General features: G+C 39.4%; 1 protein-coding gene across 1 annotated transcript in view; it reads left to right on the forward strand.

Annotated features, from left to right (window-relative positions):
* Positions 1–26218, forward strand: part of fstl4 (follistatin-like 4) — a 313380-nt gene that overhangs the window by 272882 nt on the left and 14280 nt on the right. Inside the window, exons 12-14 of the mRNA XM_047380086.1 lie at positions 6347–6465; positions 8747–8896; positions 18633–18740. Of these exons, the coding sequence (XP_047236042.1) occupies positions 6347–6465; positions 8747–8896; positions 18633–18740 (377 nt within the window). The remainder of the gene's footprint in view (positions 1–6346; positions 6466–8746; positions 8897–18632; positions 18741–26218) is intronic.

Below are 26218 nucleotides of genomic sequence, written 5' to 3' on the forward strand. Positions count from 1 at the left end.
GTTATTTACAATAGTATTGGATTTCAGTAACATTATCAGTAGTATGTATGCATTATTTACAAAAATGTTGAAACCGTGGGAACTATATACTCCAGCAGCTGAATATTTTGGCACTCCTAGTAATATGTAAAAAGTCTTAAAATAAATTTAGCTTTTTATGCAGGAATGTAATTTCACAATACAAATTATTGAAAACCCAACATTTAATTTCAGTGCATTTATCAATGAATAAAAACAATCACATGTCAAGAAATAGTCAAATTCAGTAAATTAGAAAATGTGTTCCGATGAGGCTCGTTTGTCAGTGTTGTGATTATGAATATATTATTTCATATTAATACTTTAATATTTTATTAAATAATATTTCGTTCTGTTAAGGGTTGTCCTGTGAATACCAGTAACCCAATTAGGCGGCGGTATTAGGACGAAATTTAAAGGCTCTGACATTATTGAACAGCACACGGAATGAATACACACAATTTCTTAAAATACAAGAATTTATTAATAAAAATAAGTCAACTCAAAGTCAAACATATTTCAACCAACAAACTCTTTACTATGCTAAAACAATCCCACTAAACTACCAAGTAGAATTAAAGAATAAGGAAGACTAATGGGCTATGTACAATATAAACAAGTTGATTAAAGATGGTTGAAAACCATGACCAAAAGAGTGATGCAACATTACCATGCAATGTTATTTATGTTTGAGAACCAAGGATTATCTTGAAGAATCTGGAAATGAAGTTAGGTTAGTCTTGGAACTAACTTAGGCAATAATTGGTACACCTTTAAACAACCATTCACAATGCAAGATCAGATAAAACATTATTTTAATAAAATAATATTTTAACTAATGATTTGCTGAATAAAACCAACCTTCTGGATGACCAATTCTCTATGGTATTTAATTAGCTGCCTTTAGTTCTTAAAATAATATTTAAGAACAATTATTAAGGAAATAGTAAAATAATATTTAAGGAAATATTATTTTAAATAAGAACCAAATCTTTCTGAAGAAATGGGGCTTAATGGTGTTTACTTAGTTATCAAGTTTAGTAAAATAATATTTAGGGAAATATTATTTCCTAGATTGAAAACTAACAACTTTTTGGGTAAATGATCTTAGCAGACAAGCACATGTTCTTAGCTGTTAGCGGTTGAAGCTAACAAAAGAAGCTTATAGCTTATCATTACAATCAAAGACATGCCTTTAAAATACCATTAATAAAAGGGTTGAAATGCATAAACGTGGACGGTGCGTTCTGGCTGATCTTCGGTGTTTTAAAATTACACTTTAAATAACGTTTGTCTTAACTTAAAAAAAACAAACACAGAACACATAAACTGAGCAGATGTGCTGAGCAGATAATCTGCTAGCACTAAGATGCCTGAGTTTTCAACACAAAAAAAACCAAACGTCATAAAACAAAAAATGTTTAGATTATTTCACTCTAAACTACTTCTCTCTGCCTAACACCTACTTAACTTAGTGCATATGATCGCGTGATCGTATGACACTCTTGGATCCACTTTGAAGAGTTATGTCTGTTTGCCAGTAAAGAGACATTAACGCACTGTGTCCCTCCGTCCAGTTCCGCCGGGGACTTGAGTGGAAGAGGTCAGTTTGTTGCAAAAGCAGAGTTTTTATTCAAACAGTAACGTCATGGGAAGTCCGCTGTTACCCCCGTTTCTGGCTATGCTGGAAGTTGGTTAATGCGATCTATTTTGAAAGTTCCAGTAAAGTTCTTACTGGCCTTTCATTTTGTAACCCATGACTGTGGTCCCAACATCAGATTAAAAGTGCATTTTGAAAAGAACAATCTTTGAGCAGGTTTTAAACATAGTTTTCATTAAGCCCACATTTTTCTGTTAAAAATGTTTTTTTTGGGTCTGATACAATATTTAATCTTAAATGTTATGTTCTCACTTGCTGTAAGCAGAAAATCATACTAATTAAAAGAGGTAAAGGCTTAAAATACTACTTTGTGTGTAATTAAACTATATAATGTGTTTCACTTTGTGAATAAGTATCTTTTCCATGATGTTCTAATTTATTGAATGTGACTAATTCACCAGTATCCCTAACAATCCCTTTCTAATAAAAGTACCAAAAGGTTTTTCTTATTTCAACTTGGAAACTTTACATTAATAATGCATTAATAATTACTTTTTGTTTCCTTGAGGTATACACTCACCGGCCACTTTATTAGGTACACGTGTCCAACTACTTGTTAACGCAAATTTCTAATCAGCCAATCACATGGCAGCAACTCAATGCATTTAGGCATGAAGACATGGTCAAGACGATCTGCTACAGTTTACACCGAGCATCAGAATGGGGAAGAAAGGTGCACGGCCTTGATGGCTGGCTATCTTCAACCTCTCCTGGAAGTTATGTAAACATGACGCTCTGCTCCCTCTGCCCCCTCCCTTCCCTGAGGACATCTGTGGACCTGCTCAGAACTTTGTGGCCCGTTGATGTACATTCCAACGTACCATCAAGGACAATGGCCTCTGTGACAGTGCTTCATGGACTTACTTGCACACACTCACTTGCACACACACACATGCTTAAGATAAACATATGCACCCCCTCACACCACCTTCACCGTTCCCGTCATAATGTTGTTTTGTAAACTTGTTGCTTCTTTGTGCTGAGGTTTTTTGCAATCTCAAACTGTATCCTGCTAAGGGTAAAGTGTGAAATATGATTTTTTCCCTTTACTTACCTAATGTGGCCTCTTTTCTCATCTAGCAAGGGCAGCGCCTGTGAGTGGGCAGCAAAGCCTCGGTGAGCTGTCCCCCCCTTGTCTTGTGTCATGATGTATGTTTGGATGGGTTGTACTGGAATTCTAATTTCACCTCGGGGATCAATAAAGTATCTTTGAATTGAATTAAGTGACTTTGAACGTGGCATTGGTTGTTGGTGCCAGACGGGCTGGTCTGAGTTATTTCAGAAACTGCTGATCTACTGGGATTTTCATGCACTACCACCTCTAGGGTTTACAGAGAATGGTCCGAAAAAGAGAAAATATCCAGTGAGCGGCAGTTCTGTGGGCGCAAATGCCTTCTTGATGCCAGAGGTCAGAGGAGAAGGGCCAGACTGGTTTGAGCTGATAGAAAGGCAACAGTAACTCAAATAACCACTTGTTACAACCAAGGCATGCAGAGGAGCATCTCTGAACGCACAACACCTCGAACCTTGGGGCGGATGGGCTACAGCAGCAGAAGACCACACCGGGTGCCACTCCTGTCAGCTAAGAACAGGAAACTGAGGCTACAATTCGCACAGGCTCACCAAAATTGGACAATAGAAGATTGGGAAAACGTTGCCTGATCTGATGAGTCTCGATTTCTGCTGCGACATTCGGATCGTAGGGTCAGAATTTGGCGTCAACAACATTGAAAGCATGGATCCATCCTGCCATGTATCAACGGTTCAGGCTGCTGGTGGTGGTGTAATGGTGTGGGGATATTTTCTTGGCACAATTTGGGCCCCTTAATACCAATTGAGCATCATGTCAACGCCACAACCTACCTAGTATTGTTGCTGACCATGTCCATCCCTTTATGACAGTGTAGCCATCTTCTGATGGTTACTTCCAGCGGGATAACGCGCCATGTCATAAAGCATGAATCATCTCAGACTGGTTTCTTGAACATGACAATGAGTTCACTGAACTCAAATGACCTCCACAGTCACCAGACCAATAGAGCACCTTTGGGATGTGGTGGAACGAGAGATTCGCATCATGGATGTGCAGCCGACAAATCTGCAGTATCTGTGTGATGCTATCATGTCAATATGGACCAAATTCTCTGAGGAATGTTTCCAGTACCTTGTTGAATCTATGCCATGAAGGATTAAGGAAGTTCTGTAGGCAAAAGGAGGTCCAACCCAGTACTAGCAATGTGTACCTAATAAAGTGTCCAGTGAGTGTAAATAAGACATGACACAGAGGACCATTTCTTTTAGCCACCAACTACTAATAAACTAGAGTTTATCTTGCCTCTGCACACAGAAAGTAGCATGATAAGGGGGGTAAAATCTCTATAGCTGACTGTTGGTCATGTGTTTTGTGAAATAACCAATGCGGCGAGGGGACTAGAAGTCACTCTGCCTGGGTTACAGTGCCTTGCGAAAGTACTCGGCCCCCTTGAACTGGTCAACCTCTTGCCACATTTCAGGCTTCAAACATAAAGATATAAAATTCAAATTTTTTGTGAAGAATCAACAACAAGTTGGAAACAATCGTGAAGTGGAATGAAATTTATTGGATGTGTCAAACTTGTTTAACAAATAAACTGAAAAGTGGGGCGTGCAATATTATTCGGCCCCTTTACTTTCAGTGCAGCAAACTCACTCCAGAAGTTCAGTGAGGATCTCTGAATGATCCAATGTTGTCCCAAATGACTGATGATGATAAATAGAATCCACCTGTGTGTCATCAAGTCTCCATATAAATACACCTGCTCTGTGATAGTCTCAGGGTTCTGTTCAAAGAACAGAGAGCATCATGAAGACCAAGGAACACACCAGGCAGGTCAAAGATACTGTTGTGGAGAAGTTTAAAGCCGGATTTGGACACAAAAAGATTTCCCAAGTTTTAAACATCCCAAGGAGCACTGTGCAAGCAATCATATTGAAATGGAAGGAGTATCAGACCACTGCAAATCTACCAAGACCCGGCCGACCCTCTAAACTTTCATCTCGAACAAGGAGAAGACTGATCAGAGATGCAGCCAAGAGGCCCATGATCAATCTGGATGAACTGCAGAGATCTACAGCTGAGGTAGGAGAGTGGCAAGAAGAAAGCCATTTCTCAAAGATATCCATAAAAAGTCTCATTTAAAGTTTGCCACAAGCCACCTGGGAGACACACCAAACATGTGGAAGAAGGTGCTCTGGTCAGATGAAACCAAAATCGAACGGTACGCTACAAAGTATTAACGCAAGGGGGCCGAATAATATTGCATGCCCCACTTTTCAGTTTTTTATTTGTTAGAAACGTTTGATACATCCAATAAATTTCATTCCATTTCACGATTGTGTCCCACTTGTTGTAGATTCTTCACAAAAAATTCAAATTTTATATCTTTATGTTTGAAGCCTGAAATGTGGTAAGAGGTTGACCAGTTCAAGGGGGCCGAGTACTTTCCCAAGGTACTGTACATCCCAAGATCGCTACACTGAGGTTTTATTTTGCAATTGTTTTGCAAAGAATGTCGTAGGCAAATTTCAAACACAGATTATATGTTTAATGGTGATGTTGATATCCCACTACCCCTGCTTTCGGAAATGTTGTAAAAGATGTGTAGAAGTGAACTTTTCATTTAACAAACACTCAAAGTGGCTTTGGTGTAAAATAAAGGATAAATATGTGGAGAAGCACTTAATGACCACTGTTAGGTTTAGTAAAGGATCTGTCATGCTGTGGGTCTGTTTCTCTTCCAAAGCCCCTTATAACCTTGTTAGAGGGTGTATGGTAGGGCGGACCAAATCCAGTCCTCGAGAGTTAACATCCTGCAATTTTTTAGATGCATCCCTTCTCCAACACAGCTAAATCAAATGGCTAATCTCCCTCATCGAGATGTATTTCAGCTCTGCAGAGGCCTGGTTATGAGCCATTCATTTGATTCAGGTGTGAAGAAGGGATACCTTTAAATGTTGCAGGATGGTCTTGAGGACTGAACTGGGTCATCCCTGATATGTGGCACCTTGAAATAACAGGAGATTTTAAATAAATATCTGATAGAACAAAAGTTAAACAACTTTTTTATATTTTTATCAATGCAGCGTTGTATACGCCGTCTTTAAGTTGTAATGTTCATACCACAGATTTTCACAATACATCCAAATCAAACTGTGACAACCTGGTTTAGTTAGAGATTGCATCACATATGCTACAGAAACATGTAGAAAAGCGATGTTGGATATTATTTACTTAAATCCATGTAGCTCATAATGGCATTGAAATGTAAGATAGATGATGGGTAAAATTTTGGTTCATTTGTTTTCTTGTAATCTATTCATTTAGGCCACTGCAGCATACAGACCAGATGTATATCTACAAGCAGACATTTTGATCTTCCCTGTTACAATAGGATTTGGACTTGTTGACAGGACCCTTTGAAGGCACTGCACACTGTGCAAGCCTGTTAATATGATAGGCTGCTAACAGGAGTCTCACTGTGTCCCTCTGGCAGAAATTGAAATTGAAATGTCCATCACAAATGTCAGATATGACAAGAGTGGCATTTAGAGTCACTCAGATTGTATTTGTTGCTTTTAAGGCAACATTTTTGACAATTTTTCTGGCTTTTCTTTTTTGTCCTTCTGTAGGGTTGAGTGTGGGAAACATGTTTTACGTGTTTTCTGATGAAGGCATCACAGTCCTTCAGCCCAGTGAATGTGAAATACGCAGACACATGAAGCGGACAGAGAGGATTGTTGCCACCTACGTAAGTACATCTGAATGAGGAGCGTGCCATGCAAAATTATGCAGGCTTATTGAAGTTTTTCAGATTCTGTTACATTACAACCACAAGTTTCAGATGTTTAAAGCAGGGTTAGGTGATGAAACATTATACCAAGCTTTGAACATCTAACTGAACACTGTTAAATGCATCTAAAAATGAAACGAAGGTGGGCCAACTTACCAAGACTTGGCCATCCACCTAAACCGACACACTGTGGAGGGAGAGCATTATTTAGAGAAATGGCCAAGACTGTAACTGAAGGATCTACAGAGATCCACATCTGAAGTGGGAGAATTGGCTGACACGACAACAATTAGTGAAGCACTAAATAAATCTGGCATTTACAGAAGAGTGGCAAGAAAAAAGCCACTAAACCATAAGGTGTTCTCTGTGCAGCTTGCCACAAGCCATGTAGGGGATACAGCAAACTAGGGGAAAGTGGTGTTCTGGTCAGATGTAACCAAAATCTAACTTGTTGCCCTACATGCTTTATTGTAAAGGAGTTTAGTGCCAGCATCATGCTGTGGGTCTAAGTAAGGAGATTGTTTTTGCAGAACTGTCAAATATTTTTAGAGCTGCAAAGCTGGTAGAGACATCCTCATTAAGTGCAGCTGTAACTGCAGTGAAAGCTGAAAGCTGGTTTGACTAAGCATTGGGGCTGAATACAAATACATGCCCAGCTCTTCTATTCACTTTTCAATTTTATAAATAGCAAAAGTTCACTTTCATCAATATCACAGCTATGCACTCCCTTGTGCTGATCTTATCACATAAAATCCCAATAAAATAGATTGAAGTACAGTAGGTGGTCATAGAGTAGCAAAATATGAAAAAGTTCAGGAGGTATGAATACATTTGCAAGGCCCTGTATGATACAAAATGAGGCAGCAAAAGATGGATTCAGACTTATTGTGTTATTAAGTTGAGAGAATGATTTCAAAATCCAGTTTTATGTGAGACGGTGGAAGTAATCACAATCTTCTTAGGAAAAGGTGTTGCACAGGTATAATACGAAGAGAATGTGGAAATATAGTCAAGATTCCACATTTGCTTCTCCAAACAAATAAAATATTAATCAAATCTTGAGACCTTGTGCATTAAATTAGATCTGACTCACAATTTTACTCCATCTTTGTGTTTACCCATCTTCAAACAGTGGTTATCTAGTCCAGTCCATGGATGACTTCTACTGTACACCTTCCTCCTGCTGTCACAAAGTGACTCTTTGCTTTACTAAATATAATGGGATTATTTGTGTCCATTAGTCAATAGCTTCCAACAATATGGTGTATATAGTCTATCCTGTAGACCCTTGGGCTTTTAATCCACTGGATAACATCAATCTCCAAGAGCAAGAGCCTGTAAACGGTAAATTTTTTTGTTCCTGAGGGATTTGGGTTTTACCGGACAGTGTAATTGTGTTAGGGATCAATATAAACCCAATGAGCAATGTGTCAGCCAGTTCCTCCTATGAACAGTGCTTTCTCTACATTGGTGGGGCAGGGAGAAGTTGGACACATGTGAATCCCAGTGTTAGTGTGTGGTCCTGTTTCTCAGTGTTTTGTTAGGTTAGAAAACCAGACGTCCACAAGTCTGTGGGTCAAAGGAGGAAAAAGAAAGGTGGGGCTGACAAGATCAAGGGGGTTTACTGTGGGATGGAAACTTTCAGTATTTAAGTTTCTTTAAAGAGTCATTATAGATGGTGATGGCTATGGATTTCCTGAAGCAGTCTGTATTACAGTGGATTTATAGTGGTTGTTCATTATGTTCCTTATTAATATATTAGCATTAAAGATTTCTCATAAGGCTTTGCTTATCAGATTTTTATTGTTGCTAAGCTAAAGATTTATTTCACACTTAACTGTTAAACAGGATTGGTTGTACAGGTGGAGACCACTGATGAGGAAGCAGTTTGCTTCCTCATCTTTTTTTTCACTAGTTTTGGATTTGTCAAAGGTCTGTATTACTACTGATAGAATAAAGTGATACCTGGGATCTAGAGAAGCTACACAGGTAGTCAAGCTCCTCTAGGATGGAACATTATTACCTGCTCTGACCTTTAGTATCCTTGGATCAGATGTGTTTTCCCTTTACTGTCAACAGCAGTAAGACTAGATCCAACAGGGTGAATTGTTGGCCTTCATTATACAAATATATTTAAATAATATTTAGCTCTGCTTCACTCTATTCTCTACTGCCAACCTTTGTGTTTCTTTGATTGCTCTTTGTACATCATTTCTCTTCTGCGCTGTTTTTTCCTCAGGAGGAGATGTGCCCTAAAGGTGAGGGGGTGTCACCCCAGCGCTGTGTGTGGTCTTCAGCAGTCAATGTCAGGGATAAGTACATCTACGTGACCCAACCCCTTCAGAGCCGACTGTTGGTGGTCGATATTCAGGCCCAAAAAGTGGTTCAGGTGGGTGAAGTAGCTATAAACTACATCTGTGAAATCAAATAACACTACTGGTTTATAAACTCTTCAAATGGAAGTTGTTGACCGACTTTTTAATAAATAAAGCTAAGCACTCATTAAAAATAAGGGAAAAGTGACATGAAATCCAGATTTGTTAAAAACTGCTGTTGGGAGGATAACTTGAAATTGCAATTCAACTAAATAAAAACACCTTGAAACTCTTGCTGTTAACACAAGGAAGTCTCAAAAAAAGTTCCAAGTATTAAATGCAATGTTGATTTGTGCATGCAACAAAAAATGGAGATTACACAGTTAATATCTGTAACTAATTTTATGATGATAAATTGCAGTCAACACATTTAGCTCTGGAGAGGCTTGGCAACGAACCACTCATGTGATTGAGGTGTATTGGAGAAGGTACGCATCTTAAGTTGCATGATTGTAGCTCTGGAGGACTGGACTTGGGCACCCCTGGTCCACATTAATGTGTAACTGGCTCAAATCTTTTATGTCTGAGTGCTTGGATGTTACATAGAAATGGATAAGTCTTTCTCTTAAGTTTTGCATTAATGGTGTAATGCTCTCCCCTACTCTTACATATTTTGTAACCTCTAAAAGGTTTCCCAATCTCCACATCTCTAAATAAGAAAAGCATGTGTGTGAGAAAGATATGGAGTTAAATTTGTCTCAATATTATTCAATCAAACAAAAAACCAATCTCAATCAAAAAAAAACTAATCTCAATCAAAAAAATAATATTCAATCAAAAAAAAACTAATCTCAATCAAAAAATATTAAGTTGTGATCAAAACTTTCAGTGTTTTTTCTCACAAAGAGAGAAAAAAGTTATTTGCAAAACATAAACTTTTATTTGCGCATGTCAAAAATCTTTGGTTACTAATTCTGGTTATAATATAGATGACCCTCTAATATAATCTGAAGAGATTGTGTTGTCACCTCTCATGGTTTTGGAGAAATAAATTCCTGAAGGTGGGACAAATGCATATTATGGTTGAGCATTTTGAGGTATTTTGACAAGATATTTCTCCAAAACTGTACAGTAAAATATAAAATATTTATTCTTTTACATAAAACATGAATGTGAAAGTTGTAAAAATGTAATTAATATAAATGTTCTGAAGGTTACTTTTCTGTTTTCCTCTTATTTTCTCAACCGTTGCCAGGATCGGCGTCCTTTCTGCTCCATTACCGTAATGTGCCTTGTATGCGCGACGCTAATCTTTAAGAAAGAGCTAGTGTCGGCTGACGTCACCGCGTATTTCTGACTTTCGGCTCACTTGACCGCAGTTTTCTTCTGTACAGTTGATGTCTCCTCACTGAAGCGACGTTGCAAGCCCTGCAGTTCGAGCAGAAGTTCAGAGATGCGGAGGATCAGAGTCCGCTGCTTTAGTCAGCGCTAACCAATAGGGAAACGTCTTACAGCGTTCGTCTTTAGGCCCCGCCCAGGATGTTCATGTTTCCAGAACTCAAAATTTGTTGAGTTCAACCAAAAACAGAGAGCGTCAAAACCAAAAAAAGTGAGACTCGTAACCAAAGATTTTTGACATGCGCAAATAAAAGTTTATGTTTATGCAAATAACTTTTTTCTCTTTGTGAGAAAAAACTCTGAAAGTTTTGATCACAACTTAATATTTTTTTTTATTGAATATAATTTTTTTGATTGAGATTAGGTTTTTGTTTTATTGAATAATATTGAGACAAATTTAACTCCATAGAAAGAAAGCTAATACACAAAACCCCAAAATATGACCAGAGCATCTTCGATAGCGTATTTGCTGTGGCCCCTTCTAGTTGTGGAAAACTCTAACTGGGACTTTTTATGACTTCCTTCAACAATGACTTTCCTCTGGCCACTCTTCCAGCAATGCTAGATTTGTGAAGTGCACAACTAATAGTTGCCCTTTCATTCGATTCTCCTACCTGAGCTGTGGATCTCTGCTGCTCATCCATTTTGTAGGTTTGCAAATGAGTCAAGTCAAGTCAAGTTTATTTATATAGCGCTTTTCAGCAACAAGGCACTCAAAGCGCTGTACATGAGGAAAAACGTGATACATGATATATGATACAAAAAAAACAAACAGAAAAAAAAAAAGTCAAATGACATTAATAATCCTTGGGAGTTTACTGGTAAGAGCTGGTTCTAATCTAATGTTTCTAATAGAGATAATTAGCTCATTAAGTCCTCTGTGGTAAAGAGCCATACTCTTTCCAGTTTCAGATGATAGATTGGTCAGTGCATCATCAGATGGCAAAAACTTGAACTATTGTTTAATAACCCAACTCTGCTTTAAATATTTCTGCAACTTTATCCCAGTGCTGTCTGCTATGTTCTTTTGTCTTCATGATGCTGTTTATTAACCAAGGCCCTGTTTACACGTTTTCTTGTGAAGACGGAAAAATTTAGTTCTCTGAAAATGGCACAATTTGAGAACGGGTTTGTTGGTGTATTACATAAAATAACAATAAAATACATGTAAGTTTGCGCTTGTAACAAGACAAAATGTGGAGAAGTTCAAGGAGTTTAAACGCTTCAGCAAAATTCTGTACTTATAGGACGCTGCTACAAGAGTTACACCCTAGTGAACCTTGGTCCTCTGTGATGAGCTAGCCTAACTAAGAATTCAGAAATGATAGAAACACAAAACATTCACATCATTATATATGTCTTGTCTAGGCCATATGCAAGGTAAAATAAATCAAACCTACCTGAAGCTTTGGAAACAATATGCTGCCCAAGTGGGTGCTGGCTGCCTTGCCATTTATCTTACTTGTAACGGCTGTTTAGAGACCGAATCCCTCAGGGTCCCTCCGAGGGTCAGCATCATTTATACTGAGGAGCACAAAGAGAGGAAATTGGCCTAACTCAAGGCAAAGGAGGTGGGAGAGAAGAAAGGATATGAGCCAAAAGCTTGAGACAAAGAGAAAGAGAGACACCATACTGTGCATGTAGGAGTGCAAAGATGTCATTATAAGCCTGTTAAATGACCTTGTTATCCAAGTAGGAAAATAGGACTTAATGCAAGGAGGGATTATGAAACAAGCGGCCTGAGGGCAGACATGTAGAAGATCCTCCACTCGTCCTTTCAGAAGGTTAGCAGTCCCAGAGACGGATTCAATAAACACAACCCATGCAGGTGCAATGTGAGACGAGTTTCAGTTTGTAATTTAGAAAAAAATATATATTTTTGGAACCTGTTCACAGTTGTCTTTGTTTTAAGTATAGATTTTCACCTACTTCTTTCAAGTATGATAACACCAAACTGAAAATCAGAAATTTAACCAATGTAACATTTTTAATTGATTCAAGAGGAACTTTTTTTTAAAATAGAAATAGTTGCATAGTCAAAAAAAGGCTGTGCTGTGGCACATATGTTGATAAAGATGTTTTCTCTTTGCGACAACCTTTATCATACTGTGATCCACCAGCTGCCCACTTTACTGTTTTACTCCATCAAACACTGGAAAACCACTTTCCCATCCTTCATTGCCCTTTTTCTGTGTTCCTGCCCTGCCTCACTGGCCTCTGGCTGCAGAGGGTTAATGCATCCTCCATTCTTTTTTTCTGTCTTCTCCCTCACTATTATCTCAAGGAACAATGGTCTTTAGACTCAGAGAGGAGACAGCGAAACACAAAATGCATGACCAGAGCATTTTCAAAGTTTGAAATCTAGCCACTTAAAGCAAAATAGATTTGTAAGATTTAGAGATCCCTGATCAGAATTTTGTGGCCCATTTTTGGTACAGCTTTAACCTGCTAATACAGGTCTTAGCAGGTTATAATTTCTCTTTAATAAGATATAAGAACCACATTGAAAAAACTTCCATAAGTGATTAATTATTATTGATGAATTATTATCATTAATTAGAAGCCGAGGTGACGGCACGATGCTCTGTAAAAGGAGCGGTTGCTGTAAAACAGGACTTTCTTTCCCCAACAGAAGCATTATTGTCACAGACAAAAGAACTGGTTACTTTAAAATGTGTCAAGCTGCTTATACCACTAGTTGGCACACTACCGAAATGGCAGTCTTCTTGTTTTTCCAGAGGATGTTGTTCCTTACCTCAACACAGATTTCCAAAAGGCTGCTAAACATTTGTAAAACCAGCATGTTCCGTGGCAAGACAGAGCTTTAAAAGGTTATGATAGAAGCTTGGTGTTAATAATTTTAGCCTTCCTGTTGTCTACTGAATGGCTTGCTTTCTCTTTCAGTCATATTTGTGGTGCATCTCTTGTAAGATTTAATTATTTATTTTTAAACAGCAAGTGCCAAATTGTAACAAGCTACAACAGAAGAAAAGGTAAAACTATATCCATAATATTTCTACTGAAACATAATAGGAAATTTGAACTTGAGATCTTGTATCAAAATTCAGAGTAAAATAGATTCCTCCTAAATGGATTTGTTTTTTCTTGAGATAAACTTAGGAAACATCCAGCCATTTATAACCATAATTAATTGTGGTGATATCACTTTCTAAAAGCTTTTACTAAAGTTTATTCCAACTACTTCTAATCTGAAGACAATTCAACATGAAGTTTAAATCTCTACTTTGAGTTATGTGCTAGGAGGGCAGTTCTCAATCCTCATAAAAATGGCAAATACCTGACTATGTAGTCGCTTTAACTGATGTTTCCTGTTCAAGGATGTAGAAGGTCAATAAGATGAACTCAACAGTGAGTTTATTTTTCCCTTTTAACATCGGTAAATGTTCTTTAAAGCCTTCTAAATATATGGTGCTTACCCGAAAGGAATGTAATGATTCTCTGAGCCAGATATTTGCATTTTTATTTCTGTTTTTGCAATGAATATTCTCAGGTGACCTCCAGGAGCTCATCTGACTTAAAACCTGCATCCATTAGTATCTCTCTGCTTGGAATTTCTGTTGCGTGTCTGCAGCTAATGCTCTTTACAACTTAATCTGTTCAACTCAGTTTACCCTCAGGATCCTAAATGTGAGGGTTTTTCTTTTTCATTCATTCTAATTAAGCTTAAAATCTGGTGTTTCACTTGAATAAGTCAAATCATATAGCTGTTAGTTTCAAACCTGCTTTCTGATTTAAATTTCTGTAGAAGAGCATTTAGAGCTGCAACGAAAGAACCTGATATTTTTCATAGAAATATTTCAGGTGAGATGTCCTTCCATATGGATGAGTGTTGTGTAAGTTCATACTTTACGACAACAGTTTCAAAGTTCAGCTCAAGCAACTTAAAACGAAATTATTTAATGTGCACAGGTGACCACAAAATTCAAAGCAAGATTTATTCTAATTTAAACAAGCTCATTTACAATGTTTTCAGTGAAGGTTTTCTAAATCAACTGTTGGAGGATGACCTCATTAGCATCAATTCAAACAGTCAACTGAAATATACTAGAAGAGTACAGAATTAGAATTAGAACATCTATAGCTCTGCACACCTCACTTGCCTCAGTTAAGGTCAGAGTTCATGATTCAACGATATGAAAGGGAGAGTTGGGGAAAATGGCCCCCATGGGAGAGTTCCAAAAATCCCCAAGTTTAAAAATCCCCAAGACTTTTGGGAAAATATTCTTTGGACTGACAAGACAAAAGTGGAAATTTGTTTTGGAAACGGACCTAAAACTACAATGGCATTTAAGAAACCGACCATCATTCTAACAGTCAGTCATGGTGGGGGTGCATGGGTTTGGGGCTGCTTTGCTTCCTCAAGACCTGGCCGACTGTCGTGGGTTCCTTCTAGTTGCCCATGTGGTGGGCCTGGACATCATCAACTTGACTCCAAAAAGTGGAAAAAGTCACGGAGGGCATGTCAGCATCTGAAGGTTGAGGTTTTTATTTACACACCTCCCAAAACCTGAAGTGCAGAGTAGCAGAAAAGATGAGAGGAAAAACTTGATATATACATGATATTTACAACTCCTTATCTTTCTCTTAGTGCTGCCCATCAACATTACCTCCTCTGTAACCAGGCCAGACTGACACCAGCAGAGCCAGAAACTCTTCTTATAAACCCTAAGCCCCACCCCACAATCAGATCAGCCAACAATTAATCATTTATTTTACTACGCAGAAAAACCAAAACATTAATGACCCCAAAAACAATCAATATTAACTTCTTGCTTTCATTCTGAAGCTCTTGGTTTTCTTTAGTTAAAAATAATCTACCATTAAATTTTCTGGCGGAAGAGTACCTACTTCCTTTATAAACAGGACGGAGCGTTACGCCCACTTTTACTCAAGCTGCCACAGGCACCCGGACAACGCTACATGAGTGAGTACAAACTTATATCATTATGTTTAAATGTGAATGTATGAGTACCGATTTCTACGTGCGCCTCCAAGTGTGCACCCTTGGTCGCCACGGACTACAAGAAGGAAAGATGAATGTGTAAAGCGATCTGGCGGTAGCTGTCATATACTGCGAGGGACATGTAATTGAATGGGTGTGTAGGCGCATGCATTGCGATGTGTGGGTGTGAACAGGTGTGTGCGTTCTATCAACGGAAGGGACAGAACTGCTTCGTCACACCGACTTACCATAATTGATAGAATCATGGATTTTGCTCTCAAACCAAAATCCTGCAGGAGAATGTCCAGCTGTCTGTACAGAACCTTTAGCCCAATCACACAAAGCCACAGTAGCAAGGCCCTGCTCTAAATGACTCAAAAAAATATGTTATAGAATGGCCTAGCTAAACTCTGGACCTAAATCAAAATCAGATTCTGTAGTAAGAGCTGTTTATACTCGAAAACCCCACAACATGGTTAGGTAAAAGAGTGGGCCAAAATGGCCCTAGTCTTTGATGATCTGAAACATTTCAGTGCGGCAAAAATAGAAGAAATATTTTAAGGGGCAAACGGTTTTTCACAGCACAGTATCTGTGTTCTGCAAGCAGAGATTTAGACTCACTCCACGCCTGACACATGCTCCCACAAGGTGCATGCAGAACCAAGAATGCGGGCAAAGCTGTACACAAGCTTTCATTTTTGATGGCTGAAACTCTTCACTGCTTAAACAGGACAATGCCGCACAAATACTACCTACATTAATAAACAGAACAATGGATTCTTATGTTTTTTATAATCTGTAGGACTTATTGAGGGAAAGAAAGATCTAGAAACCGGATGAAACATGGTTTAAGTTTTGACTACGAAAGGGGTTCGTTTTTAATCAAAGTTTAATATTTGTTTCAAACTACAATCCCACCAATGTCAAATGATGTGATGAAAATATAAGTAGTGAAAACAGAAATGAGCAATTCTTTGTTTTTTCATCAGTGGCAAATGGGTGAGAAAAAAACAACTTTAGGTTTACATATAAACAGACTAATAAAAACTGGTGTTGTAAGCTCTTATTCTATTGATTTCAACATACTGGCCCTTAAGTGGTCCACTGCCTCTCAGGCAGTATTGAGGGCCTGGCCTCATCTTTACTTTTTTTCCTATCACGCAAAAAACACACAGAGCGTCCACCTTCTTCTGAAACCATTCATAGGCACATGCTGAGTTGACACTTGGCTGACCAGAACAGAGCAGAGGGCTGCACCTCCCATTACTGAACAGAGCACATGGTCTCGCTCCACTGGTGAGGGTGTCAGCAGCTCCCCATTCGACTGGCCAGAAGCAGGGTAATGGATTGTGTTATTCCTTGTTGTTGACACTGCAGCTGATCTGAGGTTGAGTTTATTCCCCCACCTTGCCTGTCTCACGCTCCTTTCCCTCCATGTTCTTTACTTTCCTGGCTCCATCCTGCATGTCCTGTAGATTGTCTGGTCTTTCTATACTTGCTGCTGTTGTTTCAGACAGCATCATTAAAACCTTTCCAACAGCAACACCTTAGAAGTACAGGATATATACTTTACACTTTTATTTCTGCTCCCTCTCTGCTTTTGATTTTGTTGTTTTCCTCATACAGTAACAACTCTGCTGACTTTGTTAATCAGACATTGTTCTGTATTTTCGTAAGCACACTAGTCTGTTGTACATCCACAGTTCATGCAAGGTTTGTCCTGGTTGACTGAGAGCTACTCTGAACTTGGAGTTCTCCATTAGTAGGATGCATAAACATACCGAAAGGATTTATCGGCTATTAGTTTGCACTAAATCCAACATTAAAAGGTGTCAAAGTGCTGTAACAGTCCTGGTTAATTACTTGGCAAGTCACAACCCCATGGTGCAGAATAATTAATTAAAAAGATCAACAGTTTCAGAGCAGTTTATTTCCCAAAAGAAACAAAATGTAATCTGAGCAAAATTTAAGGCATTTTAGAAATGGTCATTTTTTTGTTGGTGCAGCTAAAATCCTGAACAAAAGCTGATAAAAAGTATTAGATTCCCAGACTTTTTCTGCTAGTTGGGCAATGTTGATATGAAAAAATTCAAAGCATTTTATAACTTGAATGTGTTCAAAATTCAAAAGCAATAAACACATTTTCAAGCAATTGTGCATCTTCAACCTCCTGTTAAGAGAACTGTAAAAAATGTCATATTTAATAAAATACAAATCTTTAGTTCAGGTAACTTTACTATTCAAATTAGTTTCTGTTTTGGGTAAGTGGTTATTCCTTCTTAGTATCTATCTATTGCTCAGCTGCTCATGGAAAGAGACCTCAGGGAAAACCTTAAATTGTCCATGCTCATGGTCCACCATGTACCAAGCCTTCATATTATGTTACCTTCATTTTTTATATTATTAAAACATGTTCTGCAATGCCAAAAGTATTTGTCTATCTACTTTTACATGTAAATGAACTTGAGTTTGATGACATCCTATTCTTTATCTATAGGATCCAGTTTGTTCATAGACCCACCATTGCCAGCTATAGCAACATTAACTATTCTGTAAAAATGATCCACAAGGTTCAGGAGTGGGTTTCTAGTTAGATGAGAAAACCAGAATAAAAGGTGTTCAAAAAAGTTGAGGTCAGGACTCTGTGCAGGCTAATGAAGTTTCTCCACACCAAACTTTATGTACCTTCAGCCATGGAAGTGATTGGAACACCAGAATTCATTGATTTAGTGTTATGACCCAATACCCAATGTAGTGTAGTTTAGGTGAGTATCCCTGATACCACACAATTCATTTTTTATTCAGAAACAATTTTAAGGTCAACTTTTTAATTACCTTGGAGGTAAGGTACCTTACTAAAAAAACAGCAGAGATTCACATCTCAGCTGGGAGAATCTGTAAAACAGAACAATTAAGTTGTTAACTCCACAAATCTGGTGTTTATAGAAGGCCAGATGTCTGGAGATTGATGGGAAGACATACGGAGCTAAACACAGTGCAATCCTGGGAAAAAACCTGTTAGAGTTAGCAAAAGACTTGAGACTACAGAGGTTCCCCTCCAGCAAAACAAAAGCCAGATCTACAATGCAATGATTTATATCGAAGCATTTTCATGTGTTAGAATGGCCCGGTCAATTTCCAGACCTAAATCTAATTGCATTGTGTGGCAAGACTTAAAAATTCATGCTGCACTCCACACTTATCTGATTTTTATTTTAAAAAAAACATTTTAAATCACAATTACAACTTTTTGTTGGTCTATGACCTAACATACCAATACAGTGTGGTTGTAATGTGCCAGAATGTGAACAAGTTTAAGTAGTGTTAATACGTTTGCAAGACAGGGTATGTTTAGAAGCAGACTTTTACGTAGGTCCTATTTAAGTTTAATTTGTACATTTGTTAGTTTTTTACAGTACCTTCTGTTACACTCTCATTTTGTTCTCTAGGCAGTTGTTACAGATCCTTTTCCTGTGAAGATCATCTATGATAAGTCACATGACCAGGTGTGGATTCTTACATGGGGGAACATGGACAAAACACACCCAACACTCCAGGTAAGTGTGAAGCATAAATGTATTATTATAATACACTGACTGCTTATTTGTCAACTATGTTGTTGTAAATTCTCATTTCCTGACCTTAATTTGGAAAATATAATTGATTGTTAAAGCAATGTTGTGGTCTCATTTTTAAATCTGTTCATCATTCTTAACAAATCTATCTCAAAGCAGCTATAAACAAATAATAACCTGTTATTTATTGTCTTATTTCCACACATACTTTTTTAGTGTGTAGTACCTATAATATTCCTTTGGGGTTTCAGTCTAAGATGCAGGCAGTTTAGAGTAAAGAAACTGTGCTAGATACCTAATTGAGCTCAGTTGTGTTCTTCTATTCATGTTTATGTGATTTAAGCATGATGCGTTCCAACAACCAAACTATATATGTTTTAGAGCAGTTACCAAGGCAGGAAAACAACTTCACAGCTGCAGTCTTCTCGCTTGTACCTTGTATCCCTTCGGACTACTGATGTTGGAGGCTTCACAAATGAGAAATGATCACAAATGGGGTTGTATTTAATCCACCTTGGAGGACTGGGCCAGGTGAGGGAAGAGAGTGAGGATGCAGAGAGGGTCGATGAGGTGGAAGGGAGCGGATCTGGTCCTTGAGGGAGAGGTGTGATGGTGTTATTTTAAAGAGCCAGGACTGGAGTCTTCTGTTTTCCCATGTAACAGGGGAGGCTTCCATAACTAAAGCAACCAAGGGAGTTTATTGAAATCTCTGAAACAAACACAAACATGTGCATTGTTCTGCTGGGCCTCACTGGAGGGAGGGGATCCTATTATGGTCGTGTGAGGTGTTGTGCTCAGTCTTTGTGGTTTGGGGATGTTCTGTGTCTGTTTGTTCTAACAAATGCGCATCGGTGATATGCAATCAAATGTATTATGTTTCTGTGTGAATGAGCAATTCTGGATACTGTGGAACTGATTTTTCCAGCAAAGCTGTTGGTTTTCAGGACAATAGGTGTATAAATCTGGAGGTTACCAGGCACAGGCAAATTTGTTGGCAGCCCTAATAAAGATTGTTAAAAAGCCTTAAAATTAATTTCCTTTATTGCAGTGGCATCTCTCAGTGAAAACATTTAAAAAGATTTTAAAATATTAAATCATTTAACTTAGTAAAATAAAAATCATTTAAATATTTGTTTCATAAAATGTTTCTTTAAAGGGGACAGATGCTTTGAAATCCTTCCTTTTCAAACTTAAATCATTCAGTTGTGGTCTATAAAAGGTGGAACTGTAAGGATTTGGTCTGAACTCCTTATTGTTGCTCCACAAGCCCCTCTTTTACCCCTTTTCTGAGGTGCGTCTGAGAACAGGGTATTAGCGAGGAGAGTCCAGCTGATAGTCAAACCTCAACTTCATTAGAAGCAGTGTGGTTTTCGTCCTGATTGTGGAACACGGGACCAGCTCTACACCCTCTAAAGGGTGCTCGAGGGTTTGTGGGAGTTTGACCAACCGGTCCACATGTGTTTTCTGGACCTGGAAAAGACATTCAACTGTGTACACAGAAGGCATACTCGGTCGACTACTGCAGATTTTGCAGGTTTTTCCAGTTTCAAAGCATGTAGAAGTCTGTAATTTTTATCATAGGTACTCTTCAACTGTGAGTGATGGAATCTAAAACATAAAACGAGGAAGTCACATTGTGTGATTCTAAGTCATTAATTAGCATTTTATTGCATGACAAGTATTTGATACATAAGAAAAACAAAACTTAATATTTGGTACAGAAACCTTTGTTTGCAATTACATATATCAGACGTTTCCTGTAGTTTTTGACGAGGTTTGCAGACACTGCAGTAAGTATTTTGGACCCCTCCTCCATACAGATCTTCTCCAGATACTTCAGGTTTCGGGGCTGTTGCTGGGCAATACAGACTTTTAGTTCCCACCAAAGATTTTAGATTGGGTTCATGTCTGAAAACTGGCTAGGCCACTCCAGGACCTTTTGAGATGCTTCTTACGGTGCTACTACTTAGTTGCCCTGGCTGTGTGATTTGCAAAAAAAACATCCCCAAAGAATGATGTTTGGGGGTGAAAAGAATGGAAAAACTTGTGAGAGCAGAAGTTCTTAGGTGTATCTTACCTTCCAATACAGGCTGGGGAGTTGAGGATGCTACTGTCCCCTTACTGAATCTTGTTTTGAGTCACCTGTTTGGGAACAAAGCTCATGCCAGGCTTTTATTTGTGGATTTTACTTCAGCTTTTAACACCATTCAGCCTCATGTCTTAGTTACAATCTTGCAGGGTGGATCCTCCGTTTTGTTAACCAACAGAACACAGAGAATAAGGGTTAATGGAGTGTTGTCTGACCCAGTTTGCAGTTCCACTGGGTCACCACAAGGATGTATCCTGTCACCGTTACTTTTTATCCTGCACACCAGCATGATGCAAAGCCAAAATGAGAACAGGTTTATTCTGAAGTATGTTGATGATTCTGTAATTGTGAGCTTGCTTCAGGAAGGGGAAACCAGCCATGGACCAATTGTGCAGGAATTTGTGAAGTAGTGTGAGGAGTCTTTTCTGTTGATGAATGTAAAGAAAACCAAAGACATAGTAACCGATTTTAGGAAAAGCTTTCACTGTTCTGACCCAGTCTCCATTCAGGGGGAGACTGTGGAACAGGTGTCCCAGTATAAATACCTGGGCACAATTATTGACTCCGAGCTGAATTTTGACGCTAACTGTGTGGCAGTGTGTAAAAGGACACCAGCGCCTGCACTGTCTCAGGAAATCGGCTGCATTCAATATTGACAAGAGTCTTACGGCCATGTTTTATTGTTCTTTTATGGAATCTATTAGGTCTTTCTGTTTATTGTCTTGGTTTGGAAATGCTTCTGCTAAAAATAAGAATGGTGTCAATCAGATTGTGAAATGGGCTGCCAAGCTTATTGGGCAGCCACAGGTGAGCCTTGATTCACTCTACACCAATCAGCTGCAGAGACTGAGCTCCAGCATCATGCAGGATCCTCTGAACCCCTTAACCACCTCTTTCAATACCTGCCATCACGACAGAGGTTGGTGGTTCCAAAATGTAGAACCAAGAGATACAGAGTCAGTTTTATCCCAACATCAATTGTCTTTTTTAATATGTCAGACCATCACAAGGGACTGTTTTTAGTTTTTTAGTATTTTGTACCTTGTGCCTTGGTATGTGCTGATGAATGTTTGTTGATGCCTCTCTTGTACTGCCACCTAATTTACCTATGGGTACTAATAAAGACACCTTAAACCTTGAACCTTTCCACCTCCATGCTTCACAGTAGGTATGGTATTATTGGCGTTGTACTCTAGAGTTCTACTTCCTCCAAACACCAAAAAGCTCTATTTGTGTCTCATCACACAACATGACCTTCTCCCATTCCTCCTCTGGATCATCCAGATGGTCATTGGACATGCACTGGCTTGAGCAGGGAAACCTTGCAGGATTATAATCCATGGCGGTGTAGTGTGTCACTAATGGTCTTCTTTGAGACTGTGGTCCCAGCTTTCTTTAGGTCATCGACTAGGTCCTCCCATGTAGTTCTAGGCCAATCACTAACCTTCCTCCTGATCATTGATGTCCCACGAGGTGAGATCTTGCACGGGGCCCCAGACCGAGGGAGATTGGCCATCATCTTGAACTTCTTCCATTTTCTTATAATTGCACCAACAATTGTTGCCTTCTCACCAAGCTGCTTGGCTATTTTCCTGTAGCCCATCCCAGCCTAGTGCAGGTCTAATATGTCTAATATTTTATCCGTGATGTCCTTACACAGCTCTCTGGTCTTGGCTATTGTGGAGAGGTGAGAGTTTGTTTGAGTGTGTGGACAGGTGGCTTTAATACAGTAATGAGTTCAAACAGGTGCAGTTAATAAAGATGAGTGGAGAACACGAGTGCTTCTTAAAGAACCAACAGGCCTATGAGAGCTGAGATTCTTACTGGTTTTTAGTTGATCAAATATTTATGTAATGCAATAAAATGCTAATTAATTACTAAAAATCACAAAGTGATTTTCTTGATTTTTGTTTTGAATTCCATCCATCCATCCATCCATTGTCTTCCAATTATCCGGGGTCGGGTCGCAGGGGCAGCAGCCTAAGCAGAGAGACCCAGAGTTCCCTCTCCTCAACCACTTGGGCTAGCTCGTCCGGGGGAATCCCAAGGCGTTCCCAGGCCAGCCGAGAAACATGGTCCCTCAAGCGTGTCTCGAGTCTTCCTCTGGGCCTCCTGGTGGGATGTGCCCGGAACACCTCACCAGGAAGGTGTCCAGGAGGCATCCTAACCAGATGCCACCTCAACTGCCTCCTCTCGATGTGGAGAAGCAGCGACTCAACTCTGAGTCCCTCCCGGATGACCGAGCTTCTCACCTCATCTCTAAGGGAGAGCCCAGACACCCTGCGTAGGAAACTAATTTCGGCCGCTTGTATCTGTGATTTCGTTCTTTCAGTCACGACCCAAAGCTCATGAACATAGATGAGGGTGGGAACGTAGATCGACCGGTAAATCGAGAGCTTCACTTTTTTTTTTTTTTATAATTTTTTCGGCACTAGAGGACTTTTATTTGTGATAGTAGGCAGACAGGAAGGAAGAGCAAAGAGAGGGGGAAACATTCGGCAAAGGTAGCTGGGTCCGGGACTCAAACACGGGACGGATACTTCGAGGACTATGGCCTCTATATGTGGTCGCGCGCTAACCCCTACACCACCAGCACCGTGCCCAAGAGAGCTTCGCTTTTTGACACAGCTCTCTCTTCACCACGACAGACCAGTACAGCGCCTGCACTGGTCCACTTGAGGCAGGACCTCCCCCCTGACCCAGAGAAGGCACTTTACCTTTTTCCAGCTCAAAACCATGGCTGCGCCTAGAAATTCTGTCCATAAAAGTTGTGAACAGAATCGGTGACAAAGGGCAACCCTCACCAAAAAGACAGGACAAAAAGCACACTGCTTTTCCTGACTACTCTGCCCACCGACCCACAATGTCCTGAGTTAAGGTCAACAGCACACCCTCCCCACTGTAAATAGTGTCGGACCTGGTAGGACTCCTTCGTCAGCCTGACGGCATCCCTCACCACTGGTGTCCACCAGCGGGTTCGAGGATTGCCGCCGCGATAGGCACTGACAACCTTGCGACCACAGCTCCAGTAAGCCGCATCGGCAATGGAGGCGCGGAACATGGCCCACTCGGACTCAATGTCCCCCACCTCCGCCGGAACGTGTTTGAAGCTCTCCCGTAGGTGGGAGTTGAAGCTCCGCCTCACGGGAGACTTCGCCAGGCGTTCCCAGTAGACCCTCAGGATTCATTTGGGTCTGCCATGTCTGACCGGCATCCTCCCCCAGCATCGGAGCCAGCTCACCATCAGGTAGTAGTCAGTGGAAAGCTCCGCTCTCCTCTTCACCCGAGTATCCAAGACATGCGGCCGCAGATCAGATGACACGACAACAAAGTTGATCATCACACTGCGGCCTAGGGTGTCCTGGTGCCAAGTGCACTGATGTACACCCTTATGCTTGAACATGGTGTTAGTTATGGACAATCAATGAGGAGCACAGAAGTCCAATAACAAAACCTCACTCGAGTTCAAAACGGGAAAGCCACTACTCCCAACCACACACATTTAGGTCTGTCATTCCCAACATGAGCGTTGAAGTACCCCAGCAGAACAAGGAAGTCCCCCGGAAGGGCGCTGTCCAACACCCCCTCCAAGGGCTCCGAAAAGGGTGGGTAGTCTGAACTGCTGTTCGGTGCATGAGCACAAAGAGTCAGAACAGGAAACACACCAAGCTTGACCGTGAAAAAAAGATAATATACTGATTTCAAAAACACATTTAGGAAAGCAGTAATTATATCAATTAGATGTACAAGCAAGTTCATCTTACGGTGAGATTGATGAATGGCCTGTAAAAGTGCAAAAACAGAACATCTCTGCATAAACATGCTTCGGTGAAAATATTTAGTTTATAGCAGTATAAGAAAGAGACTAATTTGTTCATTTAAGGAGTAAGAGTTGCACAGTGGAACAATTGCATTGTTTCCTTACAGCAATAGGTCCTTGGTTTCCATACTGACCTTTGTCTCAATGTGATGTTTTCATCTTCTGCCTGTGCAGGTTTTACTCTGGATACTCCTGTCATTCCATGATCCAAAATCATTTGTGTTGAGTTAATTGGCCAAGCTATAATGTTATTAAGTGTAAGTGCATGCATGCACTTACAAGTTCTGGATAGGCACCGGCCTCCAGCGACCCTGCAAGGATTAAGCAGCCATAGAAAACTGATAAATGGATGTTAGTAGTAAATCTCTTCTCACTAGAAAGCATTGCAGTATGATCCAAGTTTACAAAGGTACATCTAACTAAACACAGAGACTTTAAACAAAGTTTTTTGTTCAGATGAGACTAAAGTAGAACTTTCTAGCTACAAACTCTAATTTTAACATATCAGCACAAACACCTTATATTAACAGTCGAGCATAGTGGTGAAAGGTCAAGTGTGAGGACATCTACAAGCAAAGATTCTGCATAAATTGAGTTTTAAAGTAAGAAAATGTTGCCAATGGCCTCCACTTTTTATGTAACGTAAATTTATCTTTTGCTCATATGACGTTGACCTTGCTTTGCAATCAGACATACCAAACCTTTCCAGAATTTTTGTTTATTTTTATCTGTCCCTACTGTTTGTGTGAACTTACTGCCCAAGAAGGTTTTCAGTTTCTCAAAATATTTTATGCTTAAACTTTTCTTATTTTACCTTTCTACCATTTGCTGCAATAATCGGATAAAACCCAGATTAATAAATACATTTTTCCTTGTCCACTGTGTTTGCTAATAAACACAATGATCTTCTTCATTCTGTATGAAGCTATACTTGTACTCATCATCTTACTCGACTTTACACTCATAGTGTTCTGAGTACTCTGGGCGTTTTTTTATCCCTTTTAGGATGGCATGTATTCTGACTGTTTTCAATCTAAGTAGTTTGCTTCTGTCCCGAAGACTACAGTCTCATGTTTCACTTCTGCACTTTGTTTATTCGCTGTATTTTTACATTTTAGGACACAAACGTCTTTCACAGTATGTTATCTTCAACAAGCATTGTTTCCATTTATTGTAAGTTTTGTGTTTAACTATAGTAAGAGTTGAGAAACTTTACCAACCTATACTAAAGCATTTTTCCAGAATCAGGATAATAAATCAAGTATGATAAAATATTTTTATCATACCCAGAAAATACCGCTCTTTCACTTCTAGAGTCCAACTTTTTCCTATGATGTTTATATGCCTGGCAAACTAATCCAAAAATTCTCATTCTTGACAGGTCAGGTTTTCTTCCTGTTAGCATGTGGTATGGAGTTTGTCCCACAAGTCTATTGAAGCATTTGTTTCTAATAACCACGGCTTTCATTACAGTGCAAGTCCACAATTCTTTTTGGCTCTCTAGCAACATACATCTAAACATTTTAAATAATGTTCTCCTCTCAGCTGTCA

This window comes from Girardinichthys multiradiatus, chromosome 11 (genome assembly GCF_021462225.1).
Source record: "Girardinichthys multiradiatus isolate DD_20200921_A chromosome 11, DD_fGirMul_XY1, whole genome shotgun sequence".
NCBI classification, from domain to species: Eukaryota; Metazoa; Chordata; class Actinopteri; order Cyprinodontiformes; family Goodeidae; genus Girardinichthys; species Girardinichthys multiradiatus.